This window comes from Rhinatrema bivittatum, chromosome 16, assembly GCF_901001135.1.
Source record: "Rhinatrema bivittatum chromosome 16, aRhiBiv1.1, whole genome shotgun sequence".
NCBI classification, from domain to species: Eukaryota; Metazoa; Chordata; class Amphibia; order Gymnophiona; family Rhinatrematidae; genus Rhinatrema; species Rhinatrema bivittatum.
In genome coordinates, this window is record NC_042630.1 from 58,265,631 (window position 1) to 58,279,603 (window position 13,973).

A 13,973-nucleotide genomic window follows, 5' to 3' on the forward strand; every position below is an offset into this window, starting at 1 on the left:
TACCGTGTATAATATAAACTTGTCAGTACCATCCATTCCCTTTAATATATCTTATTGCTATAGATTGCAGCCACTTAAAAACCTATCAGAACTTTATGATCATCTAACCATGGATGGCTGGACATTCCCCCATCCCACCCACAACCCCAAGATTGGTCCACTTGGAGGGAACCAGAGAGCATGCTGTTGCGATCCCCCCTGTTGCTGCGCTACAGGTGGTCTCTCACCTTCCTCCGGAGGCCGCTCCGAAGCCAGGGCCTCGCCTGTGTTCCATCCGGGACTTGCTCCAGGGCCTGAGAGGCCTAGCTGTGCCTGTGGCTTGCTTGCCAGCGTTTGGACTTCCTGTCTGGCGACGCCCTTCTCCTAGGGGCCGGCCCGCAGCTCTCCTCCTTATTTATAGGGCCAGCGGTGGGCGGTCCTGGCAAGCTCCTCCCAGGGAGTTGCCTTCTACCTCCAGTATATAAGGACTTCCTTTTCTTTTGCAACTGGCCTCCGGATCGGGCTCTACAGTCGTCTGTAACCTTGCTGATCCAGGTCTACCGTGGTCTGCCTTGCGTTGATGGCTCTCTGTTCCTGACCTTGCCTTGATGTCTGTTCCTGACCTTGCCTTGATGTCTGATCCTGACCTTGCTTTGATGTCTGTTCCAGTCCAGGCCTGCGGATCGGGTTCTACAGTCGTCTGTAACCTTCCCGATCCAGGTCCACCGTGGTCTGCCTTGTGTTGATGGCTCCTTGTCCTGTCTCTGTCCGAATGTATGCTTCCTGATGTTCCTGATGTCTGCCTTGATGTGTTCCTGATGTCCTGATCCAGTTCCGCTCGCTTCTGCCCTACGTCCTGTCTGGTTCCTGAGCCTTCTGTCCTGTTGGGCCCTGGAGTGGCCAACAGGAGGGATTCGTCCCACGGGCTCTTGAGCTTCCCTGCCTGCCAGCCGAAGGGGCTTCGGATGTCAGTATCCCAGCATCGGAGTTCCTGTTCGCCTGGATCTTCCGCTTCGTCTTCCCTGCACCCTCCTTTCCTCAGCGTGGTCTGCGACCAGCCTTCCTGGGCTGTGTAGGGCGCATCTGGGATGGGGTGGTCCGCGACTCAGTCCCGTGGGTGGGCTGAGTAGGGCGCCCTGATGGACAGTGCCATGTTTCCTTCCAGCCCTCCTCTTCAACGTCTTGCTTCAGCCTGTCTTAGATGTCTGCTTCAGCCCCCGTCTGACGTCTTCAGTGTAAAGGACTCTGTCTGCCCTCGCCTCTGTCCGGCCTGCTGCCCATTGCCATTCCCAGCGGCAGGTCCAAAAGGGCTGGGAACAGTCAGAGGACCGTTCATCAGTCAACTTCCCCGTGTTGGCTACCATGGGCGTGCAGGTCCGGCTGAGGGTCAGACTCTGTGCCTGCTTCTGTACCCGTCTGGCTCACCATGCCTGCCCAGCTCACCTCCCACGGTGTGGCTGGGGCTCCTCCCTAGCTTTCGCCGTGGCCCAAGGGCTCACCACCAGCTCGAGACGACCGCGCCCGCGTGCGCTCGTAACACATGCTTTCTCAACTGCTGGATCTTTAGGGGTAGATTTTAAAAGGAGCATGTGCGGCGTACATGTGCGCACGCTACCCTGTTCTCTCCGAGGCAACTTTGAAATTGGAGCGGCCTCAAAGGGAACATCCCTACCCCCCACCCCATCTTCCCTTCCTTTCACCTACCTTCACCACCCTTTCCCCCTACCTTTTTCTTTTTTTTTGTTTCAAAACTTACTTCAGCCCTGGGGCTGCCACAGGAGCCGACTGTCGGCCGACCGTCAGCCCCTATGACATAGTGAGGGCAAAGGTAGCGCTGGCACCATTTTGAATACTGGCAATACGGCCCGAGTGCAGAAGGTCGCTCCCGGACCCCCGCTGGACTTTTGGCAAGTCTTGTGGGGGTCAGGAGGCCCCCCCAAGCTGGCCAAAAGTCCCTGGGGGTCCAGCGGGGGTCCGGGAGCGATCACCTGCACTCAGGCTGTATTGCCAATATTCAAAATGGCGCCGGCGCTACCTTTGCCCTGTCACATGGTAAGGGCAAAGGGCCATCGGCGCCATTTTTATTAACGCAGCCGATGGCCCAAGAGCGGGAGATCGTTCCCCACACTCCCGCTGGACCACAAAGTAATTTTAAAACCTTTTTTGGGGGTTCGGGAGGGTGTTTTGATTATCGGATCGGGCGCAGCGATAAAATCGGGCTGGGCGATAAAAATTTTAAGATTTGGATCGGAACCGGAACCGATCAGATTCTGGTTCCGATTCAATCTCTACTCTGTATAAACATTTAGCAGCAAACTTCCTCTTTGGGCAGGAGTCATGCAACAAACTTGTATTCTCTTCTTTAGTTTATTTTAATCTTTGGATTCTTGGGTTTCTGCCTGTGCAGTCACTCAGTGCAGAAATCACCAAACTGATACCATATGTGGGATAGCACAAGCACAGTTTAGCTTCCAAGAGGAGAGAGACACACAGGACTCTTGGTCTTCTTACATTCAATTTTATACTTCAAACATCAATAGTTTATCATAAACAACTTACTTTCTGGAACATTCACATTCACTAATTTTCTTCTGGACAGAGATGTGTCAGGAACAGACATGGGGCCTGTCAGTTCCCCTTTGGGCCCTGATTCATATTCCTACTTTCAGGAAATCCACCCACAGTGCTCCCTGCATATCTAACTGTTAAGGTGGAACAGGTCTATTTCATTACTGTTGAAGAAGGGATTTTAGGGACACTCCTTCACAGAGCTCTACTTTTGAAGCTGTTTACTTACTTTAAAAGCTATTTAACTGGGTAAAAATACTGTCTGGAAATTCTTGAGTAAAAAGCATGTAAGAAAATCCATGGCAAATGTTACGAATCCCAGCAGCGGGACTCCACGGCCGGGCTCTCACCTCCTCTTCTGCCAGTTCCAGGCTGCTCATGGCATTCCCTGCTCCTCTCTGGGCCACGGCTGGGCCTCTCTTCGGTGGTGTCCCCACGAGGCAGATGCCGCCGAGCTCCCTCTGCAGTCTCCACTCCCTAGGTGCGCGCGTGTGTAGAAGAATGCAATTTAAAGGGGCCGCGGAGAGAAACTTCGGCCCGGCCCCTTGAGTGACGTCAAACGCCGGCAAGGATTTAAACCCAGCACCAGCCTTCTGCTCTTTGCCTTGCAATAGGGTTCACTCTCCGGAGTTGCTAGTTTATTTATTTATTTATTTAACGTGTTTTGTATACCGTCATTTGGTTTCGCCATCAGAACGGTTTACAGAATCATGCAACAGGTTGTATACGCATCATCACAGTGTCTTATCTTGTAAGTTGATTACACATAGTAGTTACTATTTGCAAGGCTAATTACATATAATAGTTATTACTTGTAAGGCTAATTATAAGTTATTACTACTTGTAAGACTAATTACATACTTACAATAAGATATTACATACAGGAAAGGTATTACATTTAAGAATTCTATGGTAAATCCGGGGCTGTAACAATTTTATTTTTGTTGGGTGGCATGTGTACTTGGTGGGCCGGTTGGTTGAGTGAATTTGAGTAGGCTCTGGTGAACAGCCAGGTTTCCAGTTGCTATTCTTCATTCCTGCTTTCCTGTTCCAGTTCCTGTTTGCTCCTGGCTCCGTGTTCCTGCTCCATTTCCTGCCTGCACCTGCCTCAGTGTTCCTGATCCAGTCCCTGTCTGCTCTTGCCTCCATGTTCCCGTTCCCGTTCCTGCTCCACTCTCCAGTTCCTGTTCCTTCCTCGGCTTGTCTTCCTGGTTCCTGACCAGCTGGGCACCTGATATTCCACTGATCTGCTGCCTGTCTTGACTACTGGTCCGCTTCTCGACTTGCACCTCCGCTGCCTGCCATGAACTCTAGACTTTCCTCCTCCGCCTGCTCCGTTCCTCCTCCGTCTGCCCCGACCCAGACAGCTTATCTATGCTCCATCACCCAGAGACTCCACTCAGTCCTGCTTGTCCCCTACCTAACTCTGATCCGCCTCATGGCTACGGACTTCCTTCAGTGGTCTCTCTTCACCTTCTAGCCGATTCAAGAGTCCACTACCATAACAGATTGCAAGGCCATGGACCCAGTGGACCTCGCTGGCCTCCAGGACATTCCTGGAATAGCTCAGTGGCTACAACAGCAGCAGCACTGTCTAGATGTCTTGACAGCCATGGTTGAAAGAATGGCATCCCTGCAGGATTCAACACCTCCGGTGCCCTCTCCACCTTTGCTTCCAGTCCCAGATCTTGGTCCAGCCACATCTATGCATTTACTGGCTCCACCTCATTACTCAGGTGAAGCTAAGCAATGTCGGGGTTTCCTCAATCATTATTTTATGCGATTTGCTCTCCAGCCAACTCAGTTCCCTTCCGACCAGGTGAAAACCCACTTACATTCTATCTTTGCTGGATGGGAGGGGCCTGGCTTGGGCCTCTCCATTATGGGAACATAATGATGATCCATTACTGGGGAGCCTCCAACAGTTCGTACACAACTTTAAACAAGTATTCAACAAACCAGCTTGCCAATCTACCACAGCCGCTGAGCTCCTGCACTTGCACCAAGGTTCCTGGCCGCTGGCTGACTACGCGGTCGAGTTCCGTATCTTGGCGACTGAGTTAAGCAGGTGGGAAGACAGCCTATGTAGCATTTTCCTGGAAGGACTATCCTCTCGCATTAAAGGCTAGTTGGCAGCGAGAGACCTCCCAGATGACCTCGAAGGCCTGATTGATCTGGCAGGTAGGATCGATCACAGACTCCCACAACGGCCTCGAGAGATTAAAACAGTTCATAGACTGGTTATCCTGGCTCCGACCTTCTCTTGATCTCTGACGTCATTGCCGGATCAACCAATCAGTCAGGCTGATGAGCCTATGCTATTAGAACAAATCCCCTAACCCCAGAGGAGTGGAAGCGATGCCAGTCGCTAGGCCTTTGTTTGTACTGCTGGGGTAAAGGTCATTTACTAGCTCCATGCAGTGAATGACTGGAAAACTCCAGGTGTCATCGGGGAGCTGTCCCTAAGCTGCATCAATCCTCCTCTTCAATCTACAGTACCAGTGACTCTTGAGTACCCTGGAGGAACATTCTCCACTCTTGCCTTCATTGACTCCAGTGCAGGAGGGAACTTTATCCTGGCTGATTTGGTACAACAATTGCAACTTCCTGTAACCCCTCGGAAATCTCTGTTATGGATTTCATCTATTCATGGCACATTACTCCCAGGTTGTGTCTCTGCTTCCACAACACCTTTGATTCTTCGCACCGGAGTACTCCATACAGAGGAGATCTTGTTTCTGGTTTTGGAAAAGGCCATCCACCCTATTGTTCTAGGGTTACCATGGCTCCAAAGACATTCTCCTATTATTCACTGGGACACTCTGCAAATAGCTGCCTGGAGTCCGCAATGTTTCTCATCCTGTTTTCTGACACTACCACAGCCCTGTGCAGCCTTAATCACCACCCCACTTGCACTACGTATCAGTATGCCGAGTATATGGACGTCATCTCAAAAGAAAGAGTGGAACTCCTACCACAGCATTGACCATTCGACTGTGCCATTGATTTATTGCCCGGCATGACACCACTTAGGGGGCGAGTATATCCTTTGTCTCTTCCAGAGACACAAGCCATGTCTAGCTACATCAAGGAAAACTTGGATCATGGATTCATTCATCCTTCTAAGTCACCCACAGGAGCCGGTTTCTTTTTTTGTTGCTAAGAAAGACGGGTCCCTCAGGCCCTGCATCGACTACAGATGACTTAATGCCATTACTCGTCGAAACAGGTATCCATTACCATTCATTCCAGAACTGTTGGATCGACTACAGGGAGCCAAGGTGTTCACCAAACTCGATTTCTGCGGCATCTATAACCTTGTATGGATTCACCTCAGGGTCGAGTGGAAGACCACCTTCAACACTCGCGATGGACACTATGAGTACCTTGTCATGCTGTTTGGGCTATGTAATGCCCCTGCGGTTTTTCAAAACCTAATGAATGAGATACTCCGAGACATGCTCCATTCTTCCATCATAGTCTACTTGGATGTCGTCCTAATCTATTCTAAGAATATTGCTACACATCGCCAGCAAGTAAAACAATTGTTACAATACCTTAGAGACAACCATCTATTCGCTAAACTAGAGAAGTACATGTTTGAGCAAGAGTCACTACCGTTCCTAGGCTATATTGTCTCTTCCACTGGATTTGAAATGGACCCAGACAAAGTGTCTGCAATTAAGGATTGGCCTCGGCCTGTAGGGGTCAAGGCTCTCCAATGATTCCTTGGGTTTGCCAATTTCTATAGACAGTTCATACCACATTATTATCAGAAGGTGGCTCCACTCTTGGCCCTTACCAAAAAGGAGCCAACACTAAAGAATGACCCTTGATGGCTTGCCAAGCCTTTGAGGACTTAAACGAGGCTTTTCTATTAGACACCTGTCTATATCTTCCTGACCCTCAATCACACTTCATTGTGGAGGTGGATGCTTCAGACATAGCAATAGGAGCAGTTCTCGGCCAGGTCTCCAATAAGGGGAGATTACTCCCTTGTTCCTACTTCTCTCGGAAGTTCTCAGCTGTGGAAAAAAAAAACTATGGCATCGATGATAAGGAGCTCCTCGCTAATAAACTGGAATTTGAGGAATGGCGGCAGTGGCTGTAGGGGGCCCAGCACCCCATAGTGGTTTACATGGACTATAAGAATTTTGAATTTCTGTGCCACACACAACGTCTGAATCCAAGACAGGCTCACTGGTCCCTATTCTTCAGCCATTTCCACTTCTCATTACACTACAGACACGCATGAAAGAACATACGTGCTGATGCCTTATCTCACACTATTGAATGTGAGGACTCACCCAAGTCTTGTCAATATATTTTGGACCCTGCAAAAGTTATAGTTGCAGCTACGGAGGTACCCCCTCTCAGCAAAACCGTGGTTCCAGTTCACTTAAGAAGAAAAGTTCTCTTGTGGGCTCACGATTCCCTTTCAGCTGGACACCCTGGTAAAGCAAGAACTCTGGAGCTCCTTGCTCAGTACTAATGGTGGCCTCATATGGGATGAGATGTCCTGGCCTACGTTAGCTCCTGTACTACCTGTGCCAAACAAAGATCCTTGCCAGGTCATCCCTGGTTTCTCCTCCAACCTCTACCTATTCCTGTTGAACCATGGACCCACTTATCCACGGATTTTATAGTGGACCTGCCACCATCCGAAGGGAAGACTGTCATTTGGGTAACCATGGATAGATTTTCTAAGATGGCCCATTTTGTCCCTTTGCCCAAACTTCCCTCTGCACCTGAGTTGGCCCAACTCTTTACGCAACACATTTTTCGCTCTCATGGACTTCCTTTGAATATTGCCTCTGACAGGGGTCCACAGTTCACAGCGAAGTACTGGAGAGCTCTTTGTAAGAATTTTGGGGTTCATTTGGACTTCACCTTGGTATTCCATCCCCAAAGCAATAGACAGGCAGAACATACAAATTGCTCATTAAAGACTTTTCTCCGAACCTTCGTAGGGGACATGCAAGATAACTGGGTTCCATACTGCCATGGGCTGAATTCTCATACAATAACCATATTCATTCTGCCACAGGGAATTCTCCCTTCCAACTGGTCTATGGTAGACAACCCAAACCACTGCTACCTCTTCCCTTGTCTGTGCTGTCTCCTGCAGCCCAAATGACTTCCCAGCAGCTCCAGTCTCTCTGGGAGTCTACACAAATCAAACTACAGCACACAGCTGCCATTGCTAAAAGGAATGCCAATAGACATCACTGCCCAGCTCCAGTGTTTCAACCGGGTGGCAAAGTGTGGTTGAACATGAAGCATATTAATCTTCGCATTCCCTCTATGTGACTGGTGCCCTAATTCTTTGGTCCATTTCTGGTATCTGAAAGAATTGGTGCCGATTCCTACCACCTACGTCTTCCCAGCTTGTTGAGGATTTACAATGTTTTCCATGTCTCTCTGCTCAAACCTTTGGTACTTTCAAGATTCCATTGAAAACCTCCTGATTCTTCCAAAACAGCTGCAGAAGATGATGCCATTTATCAAGTATGGGAGGTCTTAGATGTACACTTTCATCATCGAAGATGGGAATATTTATTGTCCTGGGAGGGATGTGGTCCTGAGGACAATACTTGGGAACCTGCTATCATCTTAGACAAAATCCCTCCTTCAATTTCATCAGGATCATCCGAACAAACCAGGGCCTCCAAGAAGGTAAGGGGGGAGTACTGTTACGAATCCTGGCCATGGGACTCCACGGCCGGGCTCTCACCTCCTCTTCTGCCAGCTCTGGACTGTTCATGGTGTTCCCTGCTCCTCTCTGAGTCATGGCTGGACCTCTCCTCAGAAGCATCCCCACGAGGCAGACGCCGCCAAGCTCCCTGTGCAGCTTCCGTGCGCAAAGACTGCAATTTAAAGGGGCCGCAGCAGGAAACTTCGGCCTGGCCCCTTGAGTGATGTCAGTCACTAGCAAGGATTTAAACCCAGCACAAGTGGTGCTTTGCCTTGCAACAGGGTTCACTCTCCGGAGTTGCTAGTTGCTATTCTTCATTCCTGCGTTCCTGATCCACTTCCCGACTCCATGTTCCTGTTCCAATACCTGCTTGCTCCTGCCTCCATGTTCCTACTCCAGTTCCTGCCTGCACTTGCCTCAGTGTTCTTGATCCAGTCCCTGCCCTCTCCTGCCTCCATATTCCCGTTCCAGTTCCTGCTCCTCTCTCCAGTTCCTGTTCCTTCCTCGGCTTGTCTTCCTGGTTCCTGACTTCGGCTTGGCTCCTGATATTCCACTGATCTGCTGCCTGTCTTGCTTACTGGTCCACTTCTCGACTTGCACCTCCGCTGCCTGTCACAAATTCTAGACTTTCTTGACTCCATTCCTCCTCTGCATGCTGCGACTCAGACAGTTTATCTACTCTCCGTCACCCAGAGACTCCGCTCAGTCCTGCTTGTCTCCTGGCTCTGATCCACCTCCTGGCTTTGGACTCCACTGCAGGTTTTCCTTCTACAATCTCTCTTCACCTCCTAGCTGACTCAAGGGTCCACTACCATAACAGCAAACATACATTTAGTCAGGATATGGGTAGATGTTCCCTATTTGTGTTTTATTCAATGTTTAAATGTTTTAAGTGTTTTAAGTTATGGATGTTTTAGCAGCTCTGTTATTTTATTATGAATGTATATTGTAGCGCTTAGTATTTGTTTATATTTTTAGCTAATTTAAATTACTGCTGCTTAGTAAAAATTGTTGGATTGTTCTTGTTATTTTATGTATTTTATGACTATAAACCATTACGATGGCTTGTCTTAGTGATGGTATAAAAAAACTTAGATAAAATAAAAAAATAAAAATATTTGAAAAAAAAATATCACATGGTTTTATATTGAAAAGGAGGTGGTAGATGGGAAGCTCAGTAGCATAAGAACATAAGAACATGCCATACTGGGTCAGACCAAGGGTCCATCAAGCCCAGCATCCTGTTTCCAACAGTAGCCAATCCAGGCCATAAGAACCTGGCAAGTACCCAAAAACTAAGTCTATTCCATGTTAATGTTGCTAGTAATAGCAGTGGCTATTTTCTAAGTCAACTTAATTAATAGCAGGTAATGGACTTCTCCTCTAAGAACTTATCCAATCCTTTTTTAAACACAGCTATACTAATTGCACTAACCACATCCTCTGGCAACAAATTCCAGAGTTTAATTGTGCGTTGAGTAAAAAAGAACTTTCTCCGATTAGTTTTAAATGTGCCACATGCTAACTTCATGGAGAACCCCCTAGTCTTTCTAATTTCCGAAAGAGTAAATAACCGATAGAGATGTGCTTCGTTTTTTTCTACCGGGTCGTTTTTCGGTTCGAGTACTTCGTGGTACATTTCGGGTTTTCTCATTTCGGTTTTCCGAAAAACGAAACGAGGAAACCCGAAAACGGGGCCGAAAAACGAATCAGTAATCGAAGCTAAAAAAAACCCACCCCAAGCACTTAAAAACGTTTTAAAGCATACATATACAACCCCCCCCCATCCCGATCCCTCCCCAAGACTTACGAAGATCCCTGGTGGTCCAGCGGGGTCCCGGCTTCTATTTGCCCTCCGTGCCCTCCGTGCCAGTGCAAGCTGCGCGCCTCCGAATAGCCCGAACTACCATGTCACAGGGGCTTTCGGCGCTATTGGCCAGCCCCTGTCACATGGCCATCGGCGCCATCTTGTGCTCCTATCATGTGACAGGAGCTGACCAATGGCGCCGAAAGCCTCTGTGACATAGTATGGGCAAAGGCTATCGGCGCCATTTTGGTTACTGGCAGCCGAAAACGAAATCGCTCCCGGACCCCTGCTGGATCCCCAGGGATTATTGGCAAGCCTTGGGGGGGTCAGGAGGGGGCTATTCACTATTCAGCACCATTTTGAGGCGCGCGGCTTGCACTGGCATGGAGGGCACGGAGGGAAAATGGAGGCCGGGACCCCGCTGGACCACCAGGGATCTTCGTAAGTGTTAGGGAGGGATAGGGATCGGGATCGGGATCGGGGGGGGGGGGGGGGTATTAGCTAATTTAAATGTTTGGGGTGGTTTGGGGTGTTTTTTTTATTTAAAAAAAAAATTTGTGCCCCTCTCCCCAGGCAAACCCGAAAACCGAATTTTCCCCGAAAGTCGGGGAAAATTCATTTCGGGTTTCGGGGACAACGAAATGCCAACGAAGTAGGAAATTTCGTTGAATTTCCTACTTCGGGCGAAAAATGATACACATCTCTAATAACCGATTCACATCTACCCATTCTAGACCTCTCATGATTTTAAACACCTCTATCATATCCCCCCTCAGCCGTCTCTTCTCCAAGCTGAAAAGTCCTAACCTCTTTAGTCTTTCCTCATAAGGGAGCTGTTCCATTCCCCTTATCATTTTGGTTGCCCTTCTCTGTACCTTCTCCATCGCAATTATATATTTTTTGAGATGTGGTGACCAGAATTGTACACAGTATTCAAGGTGCGGTCTCACCATGGAGTGATACAGAGGCATTATGACATTTTCCATTTTATTCACCATTCCATTTCTAATAATTCCCAACATTCTGTTTGCTTTTTTGACTGCTGCAGCACACTGAACCGACAATTTCAATGTGTTATCCACTATGACGCCTAGATCTCTTTCTTGGGTTGTAGCACCTAATAAGGAACCTAACATTGTATAACTATAGCATGGGTTATTTTTCCCTATATGCATCACCTTGCACGTATCCACATTACATTTCATCTGCCATTTGGATGCCCAATTTTCCAGTCTCACAAGGTCTTCCTGCAATTTATAACAATTTGCTTGTGATTTAACTACTCTGAACAATTTTGTATCATCATCATTTTGTATCATCTGCAAATTTGATTATCTCACTCGTCGTATTTCTTTCCAGATCATTTATAAATATATTTGTCTTTATATTTGACTTTATTTATTCTCCAGCATCCCTCAGAAGTTCAGAGATGAGAGCTCTCCACTCTGCTTGCTGTACATTTGCCTGCTAATTAGCTTTTCTGTGACTGCCTAACCTCTCACACATCCTTCCCAAGATGGTAACGTTCAGAAGTGTCACTACATTTACATCATAATTTTCATCCCTCTGATCTTGCAATAGATGAGTTGGTGAGAGGGAGGATGTGAAAACGGAGAGAAAAATGGATGACAAATGATGTATAACAAGTATCAGCTGCTTCTCATGACTTTGAAAAGAATTGAATGACTGAGTGTTTTTCAACACTGATAGCCTTAGGCATAATTGGGACTACCTGCATATTACAGTTTTCAAAAGTCATTGAATGGAAATGTTTTAATCTCTTTCTTTCTATCCTAACAGATTATGGGCACTGAAACAATGGAGATGGAGAATAAGACATGGACAACAGGATTCATTATTCTGGGGTTTAATAAACATTCTCATGAGGAAACCTTAATTTATGTAATAGTTTTACCAACCTTCTTTATCTCTATTCTGGGAAACCTTGGGTTTTTAACATTAATGTGGTCTGACCATCACCTCCACAAACCCATGTACTTCTTCCTCAGTAACCTGTCCTTCATTGATATCTGTAACACCACAGTCACTCTCTCAACCTTTCTGCAAAGTCTCATAAAAGGGAAAACATTAATTTCCTTCTCTCTGTGTATGACACAGCTTTACTGTGTTATAAGTTTAACAAGTACTGAAGTTCTTCTTCTCTCTGCCATGGCCTATGACCGCTATGTGGCAATATGCCACCCCTTACGATACCCACTCATGATGAATAAAAGGATCTGTATCTTATTGGTGGCTGCTTCATGGTTAACTGGCTGTCTTGATGAACTTCCAGTTGAAATTATCATATCTCAGTTCTCCTATTGTGGCTCCAATGAGATTAACCACTTCTTCTGTGACCCCAATGCACTGCTAAAGTTATCCTGTAGTGATACTCACAACTTTGAAACAGTTGTACTTTCTGAAGGAATATTTTTGTCTCTCATCCCATTTCTTCTAACTCTATTATCCTACATCTTTATCATTGGAACTGTCCTGAAAATCCATCATTCTGATGGACGAAGCAAGGCCTTCTCCACTTGTTCCTCCCACCTGACAGTTATTCTTCTATTTTATGGGACAATTATGTGTGTCTACATGAGGCCCAGTTCAATGCAATCACCAGAGCAGGACAAAATGTTTGCCCTCCTGTACACAGTACTCACCCCCATGCTAAACCCTATTATTTATAGTCTAAGAAATCAAGAAGTTAAAAATGCTCTCAGAAAAATCATCATTAGAAAACAATATGAAAGGAAAAAAACTCTCTCTGCATTCCATCTGATATGCTGTCAGGAATAAACACTCATCTGATGCATGTTTGTACTGCCATTTGTGGAATGAATGTGAAACCATGAAAAACTGCAGAATTTATTTCTTGTGTTGTTTTTCTTGTTTTAAATAATAGATCATGATGAAAGAGACCACGAGTCCATATGATTTAGCAATTGGATCACAACATGATGAACTTTTACTTAATTACTAGAGGAAGGACTCTAAATTTATTTATTTTATTTATTTAAAGGCTTTTATATACCGGAGTTCATGTACTAGTACATACCACTTCGGTTTACACAGAACCAATATTGGAAAATTACATCAAACAAGTGGGTATAAAATAACAAGGCTAACTTTGTAGGAACTTAGAACTTGAGGTAAAGGAGAGAACAGGACCAAGTGGTAACAGATCAATGTAAATAGCTAAATAATAAATACAAATTCTTACAATAAATACAAATGCTTACAGATTACAGTCTTCAAAATCTAAGTTTACATCTTCAGAATAATGTTTAAATCTACAAGAACTAACGATTACATCTTCAAGGTTTGTAGACTTCAAAGCTGAGGTTACATCTGACTTAAAAGGTATTGGTGTAGCATGCTGTAAATTTAATGATTGGGAATATGAGACCAAGAAATACAATTAAGAGTTGCGACATCAGACATCTGGTTAACGTGATTATGAAATGCGTGAATGAGTCTAGTTCTGGGACGTGGCTCTGAGCGAAAACTAAGTGAAGGCTTTTGTAAAGAGCCAGGTTTTGAGTTTCTTTTTGAATGTTCGAGTACAGGTTTCAAGACGAATGTCCGTGGGGAGGGCATTCCAATGGAGGGGGCTGGCAGTCGAGAATGCATGTTTCTTGAGTGAGGACTTGGCTGAAGGTAAGTGTAAGGTGCCTAAGTAACTGGTTCTGATTGGTCTTGATGATGCATGTGGACGAAGTGGACAGCTTAGATCAAGCGATGTTTGGGAATGGATGGTCTTGTGTGTTATAGTTAGCACTTTGAAAATGATTCTGGATCTGATAGGGAGCCAGTGTAAGTAAATCAGCTATAAAAAGCATTTAACTTTCAGAAGGGTGATTAAGATAAAAATGAGGAAAAAACTTACCTATGTGATTGCATTTCTCTACCTGTAAAGTACTC

The 13,973-nt window shown here is 46.3% G+C and overlaps 1 protein-coding gene across 1 annotated transcript; it reads left to right on the forward strand.

Annotated features, from left to right (window-relative positions):
• Positions 1-11,867: 11,867 nt before the first annotated feature.
• Positions 11,868-12,848, forward strand: LOC115077725 (olfactory receptor 13F1-like). The gene has a single exon (XM_029580011.1). The coding sequence runs from the start codon at positions 11,868-11,870 to the stop codon at positions 12,846-12,848; it is 981 nt and encodes a 326-aa protein (XP_029435871.1).
• The last annotated feature ends 1,125 nt before the right edge of the window (positions 12,849-13,973 follow it).

Coding starts and splice junctions, on each gene's coding strand:
- LOC115077725 (XM_029580011.1), top strand. CDS start 11,868: ATGGAGATGGAGAATAAGACATGGACAACAGGATTCATTATTCTGGGG.